The following is a 19,263-nucleotide window of genomic DNA, read 5'->3' as shown; positions in this document are numbered from 1 at the left end:
GTTTGGCCAGACTTTCAAATGTTGCTACATGCCATGCCACTACCGTGGGCAGTGGCGGAGCGGACACTTGACACTGACATTGTCTCAATTAGTGGTGCCACAAGTAAAGTATAGAGTGGGTTGAGTGCGGCACTTACCTGCATAGAACAAGGGCAGCAGATTGAAGATGATAACAAGCGGAAATATAGAGCGTGCAAACTTCTGCATATCCATGAAGATGCTGACTGGGGCAGGAGGACTGTGAGTGTCCGCCTTCTCGCCAGTGCTGGTGCTGTTCGAGGCCCCATCTTGATGGAGGAGCTTTCGTTGTGGTTTCGTAGAGTCTTGACTGGCATTGGAAGATAAGCGTGATAGGCGAGGACCGGTCGTGTTGCTGCTGAGGCCAGCCTGCTTAGAAGTCCCTGTAGAGGCGGCCACAGCAGCCAGAGCCAGGCATGGCTGCTGTTTAGCTGCAGTAGCAGCAGTAGCAGGAGTGGTAGCAGCGTCCTCATGTGTCCTGCCGCCGAATGCCAGAGGATATGGCTGTCCTTGCCGGCGGCCAGCTGCGGACAGCATTCCGTGATTGTGGCTTGTGGCAGCGATCTCAGGTGTGGTCCATTGCCAGGCTGATGCACCTTTATGACTTTCCCACGCTCTTGCATCATCTGTTGCAGCTCCCCCGGCCTCTGCTGCTGCTGCTGCTGTTGTTGTTGCTCCTCTTCCTGCTTGCGCTGGCTGGCATAATGTTGCTGTTGTTGCTGTTGCTGTTGCTGCTGCCTCCGGTTCTCTTTGTGTTTTTGTGTGACATAAAAAGGTTTCGCTTTGAAATTGCTTCCGTTTGTTTCTGTTGCAGTTGTTCGTGTGCTGCTGCTGCTGCAGTGTTTGTTGTAAGAGTTGTCGTGTCGTTGTTGTTGAAGAAATTGTTGTTGGTGTGTTATAGAAATGTCGTATCTGTGCTGAGGCCATGTTGTGCCCTGAAACGGTATTAAAGAAGAATATTGGACCATTAGAGATGCTCGTTCGTATGTTACAAAAAGTGTATGCACTGCCATCTGAAAAGGACTAAGGACAAAAGCGAGTTGACCGATGTACACTTTTGATAATTCCAATCGCTTTGATTATCGATTCCTTGTACACCCGGGCCAGGATTACATGCCACAGCAGCAGAGCGAGAGAGAAAGCCTGATGGACAGCAGCAACAACAAAGAGTTTGGGGTTCTTGTCTTTTTAATCAATTTCCACTGGCACGCCCCCTATTCGGCCAAACGCTGCTGGGCAATCCTTTTGCTTCCACGAGCCCCATTCCACCCAAAGGGTTTTCGAATGAGGGTCCTTAGTTCCTATTTCTTTGGCTGTTTGCCATCCTTTTACGAGTTTTATTTGCATTTAAACTGGGCTTAAACCGCTGTGATGCGAAATTGAAATATCGTCATCATCATCAATAGTGACCAGCGATACTATGTATTTCATTCAAAGTTCGAGATGCGAAACTTGTTGCAGCATCTTTGACTAGATAGTACTCCCCTACACTGTGCGACAATTGTATTTTGCACGAGACAAAAATAAGGTTGTAGGCCTGGATGAGTTTTTGGATCGCAGCCCTTACACTTAGAATTTGCAATACACCGCCAAAATCGCTGTTTTTTTACTCGTGTCGATTCATTGGCTGTACTTTAAGTTATCAAATATTGGAAAATTATTTTCCAGCGCATATCAAGTGTGCGTTGTATGGCAAAACACTTGCATTATGGCACTTTTCCCAAGAGCTTTCGCTTACACAATGTAAAAGTTGTAAAGCAGTGCAAAGCTTTGGTGAAAAACATATCCCAAGCGCTTTAACCAAGTAACGTAGATGTAATGTAAAATTACACAAGCTTTTTGATGGGACTGTAAGCGCAAAACTTCAGCTGTTATTTGACAGTAGCCGATTGAGCTTTTGGTAGACCCATCTACACACAGAAGGAGCGACTCTCGTAACAGGGCAATACTCGTATGTATGAGAAACGTGGAGAACTCTAGCGAAATTTCCGAATAATAATTATAAAAATTATTAGAGATCCCCCTGACTACGCTCCTGCTCAGGACAGGACATTCCTCATTTGCCTGCCATTAAAATATGCGGAATAATCATAAATAATCTGCCAGAACACTAGATAAACCCTCGCCGAATGCCACGCCCAGTGGGTCAGTCCGGACATTTATCATATTTCCGGCCCCACTCGAAATGTTTTTGGCAACAATAACAGACGCCGCAGCAAGTTTCCCCCTCCTGCCATTGGTGAAGGGTAGGGGACAGGATAGGCTATAGTGATTACAGACGTTGATAATAAAGTAAAAATTGCAACAATGAACGCATAGACATTATGTCCAAGGTAGTCAGCAAGGCAGGGCAAAGAAACGACGCCCACACGTAGCAGAGGGCCATAAAAGGCTCGTAATCAACGTGAAACTGCGACGCACACGCACCCATCTACGACTCCTTTCGTCCTTCCTTCCTCAGATGGTGTGCGAGTGTCCTCTGCCGGACATCGGTGCTCTGGTGCTTTGGTGCTCCTGTGGCTTTCCCATTTTTGGCAAAACGAAAATTGTCTGCAATGCTGCACTAATGTCATCAGGGCGTATGCGTAACTATGTGAGGTGAGGAGGCGAATGGCGAGTGTCCAGTGTCGAGTGGGTTCAAGGCAGTCGAGCAGGCAGCTGGGGCTTAGGGTTGTGCTGAGTGGTGTTTTCTGTTACGTTTCAACTGTATCCATTAATTCCGGGCAGCTGGCAGAAAGGATGTGTGTGCTCATGTGTGTGTATCCTGCTGAATAATTAAAGAAGCTGTCAGGCAGCTAAAACTTCGCCGTGTCCTGTCCTGTCCCTGTCCCTGTTTTTGTCCCTGTTCTGCCCCGCCTTTGATGTGGCTGCCACATAATTGGAAAATATTTGCTGCACTCCTGCACACAGCGACACAGACACACACAGACTTGCAATTATGAAATTCCAACTGCAGTAACAGACAGGACAGCGAAAACAGAGAACAAAATGTGGGAAATGGTACTGAAAATGGAAGTGGGAAATGCGGTCCATGAATTGCAATTTGTTTTGGGCAAATGTTTATTCAAATGTTTTTGCTCTTTTCGGTGCTTTCTGCTGTTTACGATACCACCTGCAATTGTTGTTCTTGCGGTTGACCTGTTTTGCTGTTTCATTTGCTGTGGCTGTGGCAATTATTTTGCTCCTCGCTGTTGCAGTTGGTAATACTTTGACCCGAGCTAACTGTGCGCTTGCCCCAGCATTTTAATGAGTGAAACTTGAATAGCTCGCCCCTTCTACTGCTGCTGCTGCTGCTGCGGCTGTTGGGGCAGACAAACGCGGATAATGAGAAAATAATAAAGACGGGGGAAAAAAGTTAAAAGCCAGCCAGAGCCAATTAGAAGACACTAAAGCCGGGAACCACGTCAAAGCGGGCACAAAGTGAGGGAAAATGTGGCAGCAACAGCTCTAGCAACCGCTGCACGATGCCCTTTCAGACTTGATGGATGGTCTTCGAGGATATTATGTGCTTTATTAGTATTTGGAGAGCATCTACCACTCTAGGAGTAACATAAGCGTGATGTTGCATCGAAATTGTAGTTTAATGCAGTCTCAGCACAATGCCACTCTCTAAGCGTGGCAAACACTCCAAAATAGTTATTAAACTCTCGGCAGAGGGTCCAAGAAAAACCCAGCAAATGGTTGCCTGCAACAAATGGGGCTGGCTGCCATCGCATCCGCAGCGGCGCCGCCATCATCATCAGTTGCACAAAAAGATAGAGCACTCCACACTTTACTTCCACGCCGCGAGTTGTGGCATAAATTTAGCCATCTCCAGAGCAGACAACTGGCTGGCTGGCTTTTCCCGCATCTGCAGATGCATTTGTATCTGCATCTGTTGTGCGCTTTAACACTGCCATTTGCTATTGCTGTGGTGGCAGCAAAATGCCTTTTATCCGACTGATTAACATTCTGCTTAAACTATGTCATTAAAGTTCTTTAGTTGTACCAACAACGGGCACAGCTCGTTATGGAATGCCTTTGCCTGGCTGCAACGATGCCAGAACCAAAGAGCCTCATCATCATCGTGTTGCAGCAGCTGCAGCTGCAGCACCATGGAAATTAGCGACAGCCCCAGCCCAAAAGGCAGGCTTGTGCAACGCCAGAGTGTGCCACCGCAGCGCAGAGACAAATTGCAATTTAAATTTGGCTTTTGTTGACGCACCGAGAGCTTCAAGTGTGTGTGTTTGTTGGTTGTGTACGTGTGTGTTTGTGTGCTCATTATGAGTCACAATTATTTGTAGTTTTTAATTAGAAAACTTGGCCTGCGTGTCTCTCTCACTCTCTCTTTGTGACTGCAGTTATCCCCTCTTCTGGTTGTGCAATGTGCACTTCAAAACATCAAAATACTTTCATGAATATGCAATGCGCTTGTTAATAGTCCTGGGCACATGCGGCGTATGCGTAATGCATGATTTATGTGCATGTTTATGATGTCTGTCTCCCCCGCCAGTCGCTGGCAGTCTCGGGGAAGGTTGCATTTAAAATTAATCAACAGGAAGCCCTACTTGTTGATGTGCACTTTAGATGGAATCAAATCACTCACCATATCGTCTGCATTTAGAGCGTTAGGGTACAACACGTCCTAATCACGGAATCCTCTCAGTTTCTGCAACGATATAGAAGTGTAAAGACCTTGTTATAGTTTAGTTTTGGATTGCCTTTGGTTTTTGTTTCTGTCTTTGTTTTTGTTTTTGTTTTTGTTACGGATCTGCATAGCTGGTAGAACAGAACCAGCTAACAGCTGGAAGCACTTAAGTAAAAGTTACGGACAAAACACAACAGAACGCAACTGCAACATTAATGCGACTTTCGTAGCAAGTTGTAAAACTTTTCGGCAAGGCGCGAGCGTGTCAAAAAGATTGTAAAGTACCGTATCTCAAATGGAAATATAAATAGAAAAGGGGGAACGAAACTTTCCGAGCGAATCAATTCCGGAGCTTCCAAACTAAATTAAACAACGACAGGCAAAGCAAGCTGCCAAATACTCGTAGATAAAAATGCCAGCCACACGTGCCACAAGCGACACGACAGGGGGGAAGCCGCAAACAAATTGTAAAAATGTTGCAAGAGAATAGGGAGCAGAAGCAACATTGGCACTGGCTCTGGCACTGCCACTGCCACTGGCAGCGTCTTGAGCCGAGTCCCAGAGCAATTTATCATCTCTATGTTTAAAATTTATTACATTTATTTTATGTTGTTGTGTCTCTTTTTTTTCCGGCCTGCCACTGTTTACTTTTAACTGTTTTTCCTTTGCCTTTTCCCCCGCCTTTGCATTGTGCGTGTCCCTATCTGCTGGGCCTCTGCCTGAGCCTGTGCCTGTGTCTGGTTGCTCTCTCTAACAATTCCCAGGCAACACTTTAAGGGCCCAGTCGAGTGGATAAAGTGGTGGAGACGGAGATGGAGGCGGAGGCGGGAGGCAAAGAGTTCTCAGCCGCTGCTGTCAGTTGAGTTATAGCGCTCGACTTGGCTTGACTCGACTCAGCCCCGGCTCTTGTAATTGAATTTATCGCTGTAGCAATATTCATCAACGTCAGGAGCTGGAGGCACGGCTTGGAGGCAGCATTTGAGCCCCTAGAAAGCTTCTGCTGTGCTGTCGAAGGCCTTACAAATACCGGGCGATCAAATTGAAGTGTCAAAGATTATGATTCCCTTTTCCGTTGCGCATACGCAGCGTGGTACTGGAGGAAGAGACTCTAACTCAATGCCATTTGACCAGGCCCCAACCTCAAACCACCACCCCACCCGCATTGACAGCGTTGCCAAATTGCTTTTGATATCAATTTCCTGGCAGCAGCAGCTTTCGTTGCCCGGCAGCTCTGGCCGCAGCTGCAACAAAATCCGATTAGAACGAATGCACTCCGTCCCTGCCCCACCGAGTGTGCGTCAAAATCGAATTGTTTACGATACTGCCTGTTGTTTTGGGGCAAACACAAGCACCAACACAAACACAGGCAGGAGGCACGGCACAGGAAAAGGGGGAAAGCGGAAAAAGGCAAATCCATTGGATTGCCAAAATCAATGGAGCAGCAGCAGCAGGCACACAGGAAGAGGTACCGGAATTTGCCATGGAATAGTCATGATAGACTACATGAAATATGCATATGCTGCAGTGGCCATCCACGACCCAAACTCGATTTACCCAAAGGGCTATGAAACTACGAGTACCACCCTTCGACGAGGCTAATGAAAGCCACAGCCAAGTCAGCAAATTGAATCAGCTTCCTGCGGGGGATCTAACAAATCCAACATTTATCAAATCGCATTCGATGCAGATGAAAAACTTTGGCAAAGTGCAGCGCTGGCACAAAGCGAAATCCTTTCAATGCGGACTTTAATTAATCGAAATTAAATCTGATGGCTGCGTAATGGTTTCCATGGTTTGTGTTCAATGCTGAATGCTGACTTAATTGTCTGCATATGGAAGGGCTAATTGGGAGGAAGGACCGAATTGAGTTTTGGGACTGGGCTGCAAATTGTAAATCAAATTTCAAAAGCTAACACGCATGCATATAGGCTTGCAGCTGTCATTGGCAGGTCGCAATGCCAAGTGGGCACATGACACACGGCACATGGCATGTGGCTGGGATGTGGCAACTGGCCGATGATGAATGAATCCTTAATTAGTGATATTAAGCTGCGTCGCTTGCATTGACCATCAATTTGTGTGGTTCCCTGCGTCGATGATACCCTTCAATCGGACTTATGGCAACGCCTGTCCAGCCCCCTTGGACAGCTGTCGAACCGTGTGACAGGAGATAAGCCATTGAAGGGGAAACGGAAGCCCGAGGCCCTAGAAGACGAGTGCCTGTCGGTGTGTCCTTGACAGACGGCATAATCAATCCCCATTCGCCTGACACCATGTCCTTTGTGTTGCGCATTCGCGGAAATTGAAAAAAAAAATTCACTCTGCACTCTGCAGGCGGCGGCTGACAATGACAGCACGGGATGGTAACCAGGGGAGATGGGCGGCATAGCACGGAACGGAACGGAACGGCAAGGCACGGCACGGCACGGCAGATGTGATATATGTTTATGACTACCGGCGCCGGGTTGCATACAACATAAATTATCAAAGTGCAAGTTGCAAATTGCTTGGCCTTCAGCCTGCGGCACGAAATGTGCACATAATTTCAAATTTATTACGAACCTACGTGCCACACGATATGAAAGGGAGCCCGTGCTACGACTAGCACAGGATGCACTCTCAGAAAGGAGATGACTTTTGGATGCACCCCCGAACATACAAAGTTGCAAGTACACTGAGGGAATAAATGGGGTTTCGTTTTTCAATCAATGTGGGATAGGAATTGAACCAAGAAATTATAATCCATAAGCCATAAGCATCTAGGGTATGACCTACATATGTATATGTTGACTTACTAGGGGGCACATTGTCTCACTTGCTCCGACCACGACGACCCAAAACTTTTCTATATAATTGGGAGATTCCTATTCCTAACGCTCTGCTCTTCCCTAGCATTCCTTTCTTAAGATTTTAGAGGAACTCTGCATGAGGCATGTTTGTTTCTTCGTCTTTTGAGTCCAGGACATTTACATCGAATATTTTCTGATTTTTTCAGAGCTGCCTTTTAAGAAATCTCTGGAGAATAACTTCTGAAAACCTCGCGAAGTTTATTATTTGTTAGAGACTATTTGCTCGGACTATGTTCATTCCACTTGAGACAAAAACTATTTGTTATTCTCCGATTTGCTTTTGATTACTCTGAAGATATGTCATGGCGATTGGTTTTGCCAGTGTAGTACTGGTTCTATGCACCTTGGCGGTGCCTCTTTTGGATATCAGGTATCGCTGGCACGTTGGGGGCGTGTGTCACATGCAAATAAGGTACCACACACACACACACCCATGCTCACACTTTTCCCGGACTCGTTACCCGCTTAAGACAAGCCAACGCCTGCTTTTGTGTCAACTTTCGCCCGGGCCACGCCCAGGTTTGCCGCCCCCTCGTTTGCCGCTGCTTAGCCGCCCCGCACCTCGTTTCGATTTAATGCATCATTTCCCCGCATTTCAAATGCAGAAGCCACAACCGCAGCGCCAGCCCCAGCCCCAGCTCCAGCCAACAGGCCACATAGTTGGATCTGAAAGGATCCACAGGAGGCAAAGCAAACCCCATGCCCCATGCCGCATGTCTCCTCTGGCCAACACGATGCCCAGCGGGCATCGTCCTCCATCTCCATCCGCCCTCGAAAGAATGTTGTGCATTTGTGTTTGCCTTTGTGCCACTGCTCGGTGGCGTCGTCCTGGATCCAGCTGTGTCCTGCGCCATGCTAACAATCTTGTACTTTGGAGCCCCGCTTGAGTTTAACTATGGACCTTGTTGGTGTTCCTCCTGCCACTGCCACTGCCACTGCCACTGCTGCTGCTGCTGCTACTGCTGTCGTTGCTGTCAGAGCCATTTTGCCGTTGTCCTCGGTAATGTTACACGGCTTTTTATACTCCTTGGAGGCAATGGCAACGGCAACGGCAACGGCAAACGGCAATACCAACAGCAAAAGCAACAGCAACGGCAACGACAACAATAAAGCAGGTGAAGGATTCACATAAAAGTTGTAAAACTGATTTAGCCAGCCAGGACACACAGGCGCACAGATAGAGGAACTAGGAGAGAGATTCGGGACAGGGACCAGGCATGACGATATTAAAAATCAAATCAAATTTCAGCTTAACTGTATAACGTGATAAGAGATGGCGGGACAGCACCTGTACTATCCTCAGCCTGACCTGGATCATCTAACCTAGTGCCAAAATTGCTGAAGCTGGCTGAAAACTCGCTTTGATCTGCCCTGATTGAGAGTAAACTCCATTCCGTTGATGATTAGGCGGTTTACACAAGTTGCTCAAATAGCTGGGGCCCGTTTCTCAATCGGTTATTGCCAGACTAGCACTAAGACCTCTGTAAATCAATCAGCTGCTGGCACTTGGATCGATGCACTGCCACCCCACAATCAAATTACTATTTTTGGGGCCAGGCAAACATGGTTTCTTCTCTAGTGCCAAGAATCAATGTGCTGGCAATTCAATAAGCTGGAGTTTCAGCCAGAGACAGGCAGGCCAGGCCCTCTGGCTATTTGGCAAAGCCCGAGCTGAGCTGCATTTCATATCAGTTGATTAGTGTTGGACGGAGAACGAGAGCTCTCACAATGGGGCTGGGGCTGGCTCTGGGTATGGGTATGGGTCTGGTGCCAAGGAGAAATTTTAATAATGGGCTACCCCGACAAGGCGAATGAAATGCGAGACGCCAAATTAGTGCCAAGCAATTAGATGGCAGCAGCCAAATTGAAAGCAAATGAAATGCTCCGGCACTCACAAAAGCACCGACTCAGGCTCTGGCTCTAGCTCTGGCTCTAGCTATGGCTTCGCATTCAGCAGCAGCCTGAGACTCGCAGGCAATTAGCAGCGACACTCCACTCCCCCCTCGACCCTTTCAATTCACTCTACAATATACTCACATTTATGCTAGTTGCATCGCATGGCATTTGGTGTTCCAGTTGGGCCATGTTCTTGCCACTGCTACATTTTCAGTTAATTGCTTCAGTTTGGGCGAAGAAAGGAAATTCTTTGCTCTGGGCTGCAATGGAAATGGAAAGAGAAAATTAGAAAAGTGAAAGATTATCATTGCAGGAGGCAGGAGGCGGAGGCAGAGCCAGATGCTCTGCCTTCTGATGCAGATACTGCGCTAAATCATCAGGGTCTATATGTAAATGGGTTAAGGAAACAGTTCCGAGATTATTTTAAGGCTCTTTTATGAAAGGGAATCTAGTTGGTGAAACAAAGAAAATGTTTTCCCTTCAGGAAGTGGCACGTTGGCTATTTCTAGTGGATTTAAATTACTCATTCGTGTGTAAAAGATTACAGAGAAATGTAGGTAAAGTGCCACTCCTTCAACAGAAGCTTCCGAGTGGCTATAATATGTGTTTCTATATTTCATTTGCCCAGCACGCACTGCAGCCGGCGATGCGATGCAGTAATCCCCTATAGAACATTATGCGACTCACGTAGTACATGTCTGAGCATAGATATTATTAAAGGATGTATTCCCGGGCCCATAATTGGCCATGACTATGCAAATTTCCAGAGCCGCCGCAAAGTATGCCACACAAATAGTTCAGCCGCAAATGGCATTAAAATGAAACACGCATCAACGAAAGTTAATTGGAAATCTAGAGAGGAAACGAAAACGAAACGAAACGAACCCAAAAGGCAAACAAACAAAGCCTCTCTGCCACAAGCTCCGTATCAATCACAACAAAGCATACACACACACACAGAGACACAACGAGTGTGAGTGGGGGGGGGGGGGCGATAGGGGATAGGCAATAGGCAGGCGGCAACTAAATTACAACCAATTTTTATTGCTGTGAAAACAAAAGGCGCAGCATATTATCACAAAATGGCGCTAGCAGACAGGCACTGGGGTGCGATGTCGGTGCGTTGCCGCTGACTTTGGGGCGTGGCAGGGCTATATCTGTCTGCCAAGCGCACGTTTTCACACACAAAAGGACACACAATAAATGATAACACATAAATTCGCACATAAGTTTAGTCCTGTTACAGTGTTTCTCTTTCATTCTCTCTCTCTGTGAGTGTGAGTGAGTGTTGTGTGTCCGTGTGTGTGCGTGTGGCTGTGTGTGATATCGTTAAAAGTCAATTGTAAACTTTCGCGCCCAAAGGCAGCAAAAAGATACAACTATACCAACGCACAATGTGTCTAAGGCAGATCGAATTATAATGCAAAGGGCAACCTTCCCCTAATGCTCCACTCCCCCGCTTAACCACCCGTCGCTGGCAGTAGCGCGTAGTGCCTCCTTATCAGTGGCAGTCAAATCAGAGCATAAACACACGAGCACCATCGCATAGAGGGTCAGGTCGGATCGGATCGGGTCGGGCTCTGCAGCAGAGGGGAAAGGAAACAAACCCACTGGAGCGGCAGCTGGATAACAGTTACATTGACATTGCCCATCCACAGAGAACCATCCTTTGTGTCTCTCTGTGCCTTTTTTTGTGTGTGCCTGTGTGTGTCTGTGTGTGTGGGTGAGAGAGAGCACGCCTGCGCTGCCCAGCTTACACCAACGAATAAGAGTCACATGGATAGACACGCAGAGAGCCATCCACCATTCAGCCATCCTCTGCTGCCGTCGCCCTTTTGATTTTGCCTCAGACAGCGACAGCGACAGCGACAGAGGCAATGGCAAAAGGCAAAAGGAAAAAGGTTGCTTTGTTTTTGCTTCGGTTTTCCCTGGGCTTTCCCTTTGCCTTTCCCTTTCTTCCTTTCTTGCGTTCCCCATGTCCCATGTACCATTCCCATTCCCCATTCGGGGGGCTTGTTTACGCTTTGCCGCATATGTCGCTGCCAATGTATTTAATTGTGAGATGCGCACAAAAGTAGGCAACGATTATTTCAGCCTCCTTCAGCATTTGCGGATCTGTGCGTTTTGTTTGTGTGCGTGAGTGCGACTGTTCCGTGTGTGTGTGTGTGGGTGTGCGTGTGTGATTGTCTTTTATTTATTTATTTCGTTTGCCCATGCCTTTTACTGGCAGTCACTTAATGACGTAACAATTATCTTTGGACGCATGCTTATGGCACTCACGGGTGCGCTTACTGCAGCCTGAGGTTGCGAATTGAAATTGCCAGGACACACAGAGAGACGACCCCCACGCTTGGATGTCACCGCTTCCGGGTGTGTGCCCCATATTCGGATTGAAAACTTTTTCAATTATGAAAATGCCCCTTAACGTACTTCCCATGCATCATTTCATTAGCCAGAAAACAGGGTCTTAACCCGCTCCTCCGGAGCTCCCCTAATTGACCGCCCGATGGGCGCTGCAGGGGAGGTGTGTGTAGAGCCTGGGTAAACGTTTTGCAAATAAACTATTTCTTATTCATAAACAGAACTTGGCGCACCCTGAACGACCACTTAAGTGTGTTCCCCCAACAACAATAACGTTGGGCAGCAACAACGATGTGGCAAATATGCAAGTCCTTCCCCCCAGTCCTTCACCCCATTCCCATTCCCACTCCCACTCCCACACCCACTCCCATATCCGGCAACGTTGTCGTTGTCGTCCTCGTCCAGTGCTGCACAAGCAGAGTGGAGCGCATGAATGGATGAGTGAATGGATGCTGAATCGCCAGTGGCAACCAGACAAGCGGGCATGTGTGGGGCGTGGCCAGCGTTGTCCCCATTGTTGATGCTGTGGCAGTAGCCCCTGTCCCTGCCCCAACTGTGGATGCTGCTCCTGTCGTGCTGTGGTGCCGTCGTTTTCCTCTAAGTGCACGGCAAGAGCGCTCCAAAAAGTTCTTTCTTTCTGCGAGTACGAGTACATCTATATTTGTGTGTCTCTCTGTTGTTGCATGATTATTTTTGCATGCCACTGTGAGCGAGTGGAGGACCTCGAATATAAATGCCGCATCTTGGGCCCCACCATTGTTGGCAGCAGGCTCCTGCTCATGACTAAGAGATGTCAGCGTGGCCTTTTGTCTATACATATATGCACGAGACTCCATGTGGGTCTGTGCCATTTTCAGGCAATTTGTAAAGAGTGCGGTTTTAGGAAAAATGGTTTCTGAATACTTCTGTTTGGTTTATCTCCAAGAAAAAAAAACACCTTGGAACACCCTTCGAAGGAGTAAGACGTGATTGGGCACAAAATTAACCCTGAACTGTCGATGCAAAAGCACATTTGACACCCATCGATTGATGGAACAGGAGACCCAAAGCCTCAGCATCAGCCTCAGGGACGGAATGTGCCCCGGCACATTTGTAATTAAGAAAGTTTTTAGCTGAAAGGCACTTAAATGAAATTTTAATTTATTTCTAAAATGCTGCCATACCCAGGGACAAAAAACAATAGTCAAGGGGGACAAAAACAATGGGTAGGAAAAGTCAAAACTTTTCCCGAAGCCAAGTGTTGTCGCAGCATTGACAGAGACAAACAGACAGAAACTCTCGGCTGACTGACAGACAGATAGACAGAGAGAAAGACAGTTGTCGCTAGAGACACAGAGAGAGAGAGAGAGAAAGCAGGAGGAGCTGGAAACCCTATTAAATATTTAACCTTATCGCAGCCATTGCTTTGGCCATTGCAGGAGGTCTCAATGTGGCTAGGAGACCATTGCCGGAGACCGCACAACAATGGAAACATTTTAAAAAGTGCCTCAAGGACACACCGCTGGCGCTCCTTTGGCGCTGCCACATTATGGCGCCTCATGAAACGCTTAAGCTATCAACACGATATTCGGTAATTAACCCGGCTAAATACGATACGACAGGCAAATTATGCCAAGACCAAGACCAAAGCCAGTCCAGAACCAAAACCAGAACCAGACGAAAGCCAGTCCCGAAGAAGCCAGAACGTGTACTCCCTTAATGTCGTCCTGTGCTAGGGGCGGGGCAAAGCCACCCCCTGTGTTGTGTGTGTGTTTGTGTTCGTGTGCTTCCTGTTTGTATTTCGTATCTGTCTCCCGCATTATCCTGATTAAAATGCTGCAATTTTTAGGCAAGTCAGGACTCGCACCATCAGCGGCAACATTAACGGCCGTGCAGCTTTGTTATCAGAGGCAGGATGCATGAAGCACCTCACCACCCACACACCCACCCACCCACACAGACACCACACAGTCCTCCCCCAACAATAAGAGAGAAGGAAGGCAAAAGAGAGACCGAACCGCGTTGAAAGAGACAAAAGAGAAAGCAACCACTGCTCGTGGTCGCCGTTTGTGTGTGTTGGTGTGTGTGTGTGTGTGAATTGTGGTGTTGGTGAATAACCACAAAAATGAGAGACGGTAAACAACTTTTGCCAGACTCTTGGCCGAGACGAAGAGCGGCTGGCAAAAATCGCCCATTATCCATTTTTATTTTATCATCAATTTTATTACACACCGACCGACTGGAGAGTGGAGAAAGGAGAAAGAAGCACCAAGTTGATATACGAAACCATCAACATCAATGAAAAATGCCAACAAAAAGAGTAACCAGAGAGGAAGCAGCGCCACTCACCCACTCATCCACACATACACACACACACGTTAGCACACTCGCACACTCGCAAAGACTTTCAGAGAGAGGATAAAACACACGCCCTTTTGGCAAAAAACCTGTGATATGCCATAGTGCTAGTCCTAGTCCTAGCATTTAGCCTTCCCCCTAGTTGGGTGCTGTGTTTGGTTTTTGGTTAATTGTTGTCTGACTTATACGCACCTACAGTGGGGACTGCATTGGAGTGCAGTCTGTGGCTCCTTGGGCCCCGATCCTTTTGTGGGTGCGATGTTTGCTGCTGAACACTTTTCGTTTTGTTTGCACTTTGGCTCTGGCCTGATTCGCTTTGTTTCTTAAAATATCATTTCGCACTCGAGTCACTTTCACGGAAAATCCTTTTTGTGTTCGGAGAGAAAGAGAGGGATAGATGAAAGGATTAGCACTGCTCAACAGAGTCTGTTTTTGGGTAATCGTCTATGGGCTTGAACACGGGTCGTCCTCACGCACTGGTTGCTGTTTAGCAACTGAAACTAGATCTGACAAGTGCCAAATCACCTCATCCTCAACGTCAGCGTCAACGTCCAAGCCAGCACAGCACATACATCATCTTTCGAGCTCATAATCTTCCGAGCCAATCACCTAAGCAAATCTTATCCAATTGTCCGAACAATAAACCCAATTTGCATTGAGAGAGTGCATCTGTGTGTTCGTGTTGATTGAATCAACAGCCGACAAGTAAACAGATTAAGATTCGGACACTTTAACTAGGCTCGGCACAATGGACACCCATTCACCCACTCACCCATTCGGACTAACTATCCCCATCCATGTGTGGAGCTCTGCTCTACTCGAATTTCGCACTTATTCAATTGAGACATTTGGTGAAAATTCTACCCCAGAGCTGGGCACAGCCGGGGCTGCCGTCGTCTTCTGGTAATTAGCCCAGAGTTCTTAGAGAGCCCAACTAATGACAAAGACCTTCAGACTTAAGCCAAAGTAGGTCGGGCCACTACCACTACCGACACGCCCACCAACTCTGCTCATATAATATATATTTAATATCATAATGCCTTTTAAAGCATCTTTATGTGCCGATTTCGATTCTTCTCAATGCTACTACTCTTTCTTTTAATTTCTTTGTCTGTTGTTGTGGTTGCTCTCCCCCTCGTTTCCTGTTCCCCCCGTTCCCATTGCCCCGTGGCCATGCTCTGCCCTGCTCTGGTTGTTGTGGATAAATTCGGGATTTTTTGGGAGCGGCCATTTGATTTTCTCTTAACATTTTCTGCCTGTCAGTCTTTCTCGTGTGTTGTGTAGGGGGCTGGCTAAAGGTTTTGTCTGCGGAATATTTCGAAACAAATACTGTGTCTGCAATGGCATAAAAAGTACAATTTCTATTCGGCTTGGAGGTTGACGGTTTTTCGTTTTTCTTCTTGCGAAAGACAAAAAAAAAAAACACTCCCACGTCTGGTGCGGCGCTGTCTGCGCTGTGCGGCCGGGGGATTGATTTTTCTGCTGAGGGCTGTATGGCGGCGGCAGCGGCAGGGCATGCCATACCATACTCGTTCTTCTGGGGGTTGGGTTGCGGTGCGGCTGTTGCCACTGATGACGCTGGCTTAACGAGTATGGACCGACAGCACCATCAGTAACAAAAGAAGCACACGCAGACGGTTTGGTTTTCCAAATGCACACACGATTCCAATTTTCCGATTTTCCGCCGTAGTCTTTTCGTCATAGTCTGGTCTACCGCACTGGGAAAATGACACACACTGACCACACACACACAACATACACAGACGCTAGTGGGGATTACATGGTAGGAGAAGCAGCGACGGCGACAGCGACAGCGGCAGGCATGACCATTCCCATTTCCACTTCCACTCTGCTCTGCTTTGCCTATCCTCTTGTCTGTGTGTTGGTGCTGCTGACACTGCCACTGCCACTGCCACTGTTGTGGATGCCGCCGCCTCTGTGTGTTTCGCCTGGACTATTTACCGAGCCTTGTTCCGTTAGCCGCCGTCGTGCCGTCACTCTCGAGTTGCAAATTCACTCTGAAACCGAGTGCCGAATGCGAATCCGCTTCTGCTGCTGCTGCGAATGCTTCGGGGACCCAAGGACTCGGCGGCGCAGAATGTGTGTCGCACGGCGCACCAGCTCGCGCCGCCCCAAATCTCTTTTGATGGCCGTAAAGAGCGAAAGAGCGGAAGCGCGTGGTGGATTAAACACTTGAAGCTGCGAATCATACCGAAACAGGAACCGGAACCGGAACGGGAACCGAACCGTTAACCGAAATAAACCGATTTAAACTCTCTATTACCAAAACCGATATTTTAATTATTATTAATAATCGTTAACCGTTGCTGGCTGGTATGAAACTATACGGTAACTACCCAGAAATTATGACTAGCTGCTAGCTATAAAGGGATGCTGTGACTTAATCTTGGCTGCTATAAAACAAAAATATGAATGCTGTGAAACTTGTCAGTCTGGCTGCTGTGAAACTATAGTAGCTGACTGCTGCAAAACTATTCAAGCTGACTGATAAGAAACTTTTTAGGCCGGATGCTAATCCTAACTAGTAGCACCGTTTGCCTACAATTGGATAAACACCTAGAAATCAAATAAAAGCAAGTATTTAGAATAGGCCAGTTAAGTAAAAAATTGATTCAGCAATCATATAAAATTATTTGGCCAAAGCTCAGAGATCTACATATGTATGTATATAGCTAGTTATATTTGAGGGAAGATCCAAAACCAAGAATTCGTCGTATTAACCCAGGCTCCGTAGGTTACAAGATACTAATCATATGCATGTACATACATATATGTCTAAAACATATCAATTTGGGAAAATTTCTTTATTAATTACGTTTTAAAAACAGTTAGGAAAACAGGATCTTCATATTAAATTAACGAAATAGGGTATACAAAGGTCTATACACGCATCATGTCTTCAAATACCAGCAACATTTCGACTGTTTTTTTTGTTGAACTATTTAGTCTAAAACTTGTTTTAGCCAAAATACAATAAAAGCAATGACTAAAAACTAGCCAATCTTGTAGAAAATGTATTCATCAACGGCCTAAAATTATGTGGGCAGAACTAAGGGGTTTGTTAGCCATAATTATTCAACGGTATCAACAAAATGGGGAAAATGAAAGACTATCCTCTTTCGTTTTTTTATTTTGAACTATTTCGCTAAAACCTTTTTTTAGACAAGATCCAATAAGAGCAAGTATTAAGAATACACCAGTTAAATAGAAAATTAATTTAAGAATCGTATAAAATTATGTGGACATGGCAAATTGTTTTAACTAGCTAATAATATTCGACGGAATATCAAAATTGAACAATAGGAACGACTATAGTCTTTCGTTTGTTTTGATTGACCTATTTCGCTACTTGTTTTTTGTTTGACTTATTTCGCTAAAACCTCTTTTTAGTCAAAATGCAATAAAAACAAGTATTAAGAATACACCAGTTAAATAGAAAATTGATTCATCAATCGTATAAAATTATTATGGCATGGCTAAATGTTCTATATAACTAGTAATATTCGACGGAATATCAAAAACGAGGAATATGTAAAATAGAACTTGAATTCGTCAGTATATTTACGGTATATTTTGAAAATGACGCGGTATGTTTCGGTATATTTCTGAGGGTCGTCTGAGGGTATCGATAAATCCGCGGTCACACTGTTTGACACATCTGCTCTGAAATTTGTGTTGTTGTGGTTTGTTGTTTTTTCGTTTCGAAAATTTATATAACTGTCTGGGCTTGAACACATCAACAAACCGAATTTTAGACATCGAAACATTAAATTTCAGTTATCCGGAAAACTCTGCCTGCCACCAATAGAGCAAAATTTCTGGTCTTTTGGATCAAGGCCTGCTAGCGAGAACGAGAACATCAACAACCTGTAAGACCCTAAGGAACATTTTATAGTTTCGAGGCGAGAGACAATCAAATCGGTATTTTACCATACAGGTGAACCAACCATCTAATCAACTTATTCGGCTGTATTTGGATTATCCCCTACCCGAGTAAAAGCATCATGTCCATCAGACGCGGAATGGCCACAACGGCCAGCAAGGAATGGAGGGACTACTTTATGAGGTGCGTTTGAAGGTCCCCTTGGGTTCTAGAATTCGTAATTGATTGCTGCTATCTTTTCTCATCAATAGCACCCACTTCTGGGGACCCGTGGCCAATTGGGGCATTCCGCTGGCCGCACTCGCCGATACACAAAAGAGCCCCAAGTTCATATCGGGCAAAATGACACTCGGTAAGATGTGGATTTGATCAGCAAACCAGTTTTGACGCTACACGCGTGTTCAGCATCGAAAGTTTCCGTCGCAGATTTCCTAATCAGAACGAGTACTATTTTATATGATAAGGCTATGTGCAAATCACTACTGGTCTGGCTCTCTGATAAGCGAGAAACGCGTCGAGTCTTTCGAAGGGGCTGCTGATAAGGCTGGCGTTAATTGAATCCCACATACTAGATTACATTACTGATCACAAAACGTTTCCCTTCCAGCTCTGACGCTCTACTCGTGTATCTTCATGCGCTTCGCCTACAAGGTGCAGCCCCGGAATTGGCTTCTGTTCGCCTGCCATGCCACCAATGCCACGGCCCAGTCTGTGCAGGGCCTGCGCTTCCTCCACTATAACTATGGCGAAAAGGATCAGTCGGAGTAAACGATGCTCTCCCTCCACCAGCCTGACCCTCCACAAGCCCCGAATCACAAACGCGCGATGCCTCTTCAAATATTTACCCAACAGTACCTACAACAATTTACTGGCGACACGCAACGCACATGCAAATTGTACTGCCAATCAGCCACCAGTGGTGCAGTAATTGCCGCGTTCAACACCACACAGCTGGCTGAATCTCATCACTGGACAAACTGAAGTTGTCATGCCACTGCGGTTGACCTTTGACTGTATTCGTTTAATGGCGCTTTGGAGAGCTCATCGCGCGACGCAGCCGCACCCCGCACAATACCGATTCCAATTCCAGATAAGTCTAATGCAAATGAGTACATTTTTTGTTTGTAAATTGTTGGCACACCAATACCATATCGTTCGGCGGTTGTTCAAATTTTCAATACGGTGCAAAGTAGTCAAATTTAGAGGAATTAAAGAATATAATTTTTATACGATTGGCCTTCATGTAGTATGGTTTAAAATTGAATAAAATC

General features: G+C 46.3%; 2 protein-coding genes across 10 annotated transcripts in view; one reads left to right on the top strand and one right to left on the bottom strand.

Moving 5' to 3' along the window:
* The window catches only part of LOC108157166 (cubilin), a 43,469-nt gene extending 27,328 nt beyond the window's left edge, over window positions 1-16,141 (bottom strand). For 6 of the 9 annotated variants that reach the window (XR_004471803.1, XR_004471804.1, XR_004471805.1 and 3 more), the window contains exons 1-4: window positions 14,281-14,581; window positions 9,532-9,650; window positions 4,604-4,666; window positions 138-953 (exon numbers count right to left, since the gene is read on the bottom strand). Coding sequence is in view for 6 of the 9 variants with exons in the window: in XM_017289078.2 (XP_017144567.1) it covers window positions 138-945 (808 nt within the window). In the remaining 3 variants the exon portion in view is untranslated. Of the gene's footprint in view, window positions 1-137; window positions 954-4,603; window positions 4,667-9,531; window positions 9,651-14,280; window positions 14,583-16,050 lie in introns of those variants that run through there. The other 3 variants (XM_033388479.1, XM_033388483.1, XM_017289077.2) reach the window with 2 other exon arrangements.
* A 1,629-nt stretch (window positions 16,142-17,770) lies between these two features.
* On the top strand, window positions 17,771-19,221 carry LOC108156616 (mitochondrial pyruvate carrier 1). The gene is made up of 4 exons (XM_033388842.1): window positions 17,771-17,978; window positions 18,047-18,175; window positions 18,244-18,344; window positions 18,600-19,221. Exons 2-4 carry the CDS (start codon window positions 18,114-18,116, stop codon window positions 18,758-18,760), a joined length of 324 nt encoding a protein of 107 aa, XP_033244733.1. The 5' UTR covers window positions 17,771-17,978; window positions 18,047-18,113; the 3' UTR covers window positions 18,761-19,221.
* The last annotated feature ends 42 nt before the right edge of the window (window positions 19,222-19,263 follow it).

The sequence above is a fragment of the Drosophila miranda genome, chromosome 2 (genome assembly GCF_003369915.1).
Source record: "Drosophila miranda strain MSH22 chromosome 2, D.miranda_PacBio2.1, whole genome shotgun sequence".
Lineage (NCBI taxonomy): Eukaryota > Metazoa > Arthropoda > Insecta > Diptera > Drosophilidae > Drosophila > Drosophila miranda.
Note: the sequence above shows the minus strand (reverse complement) of the source record. Positions and strands in the feature narration are given on the sequence as shown.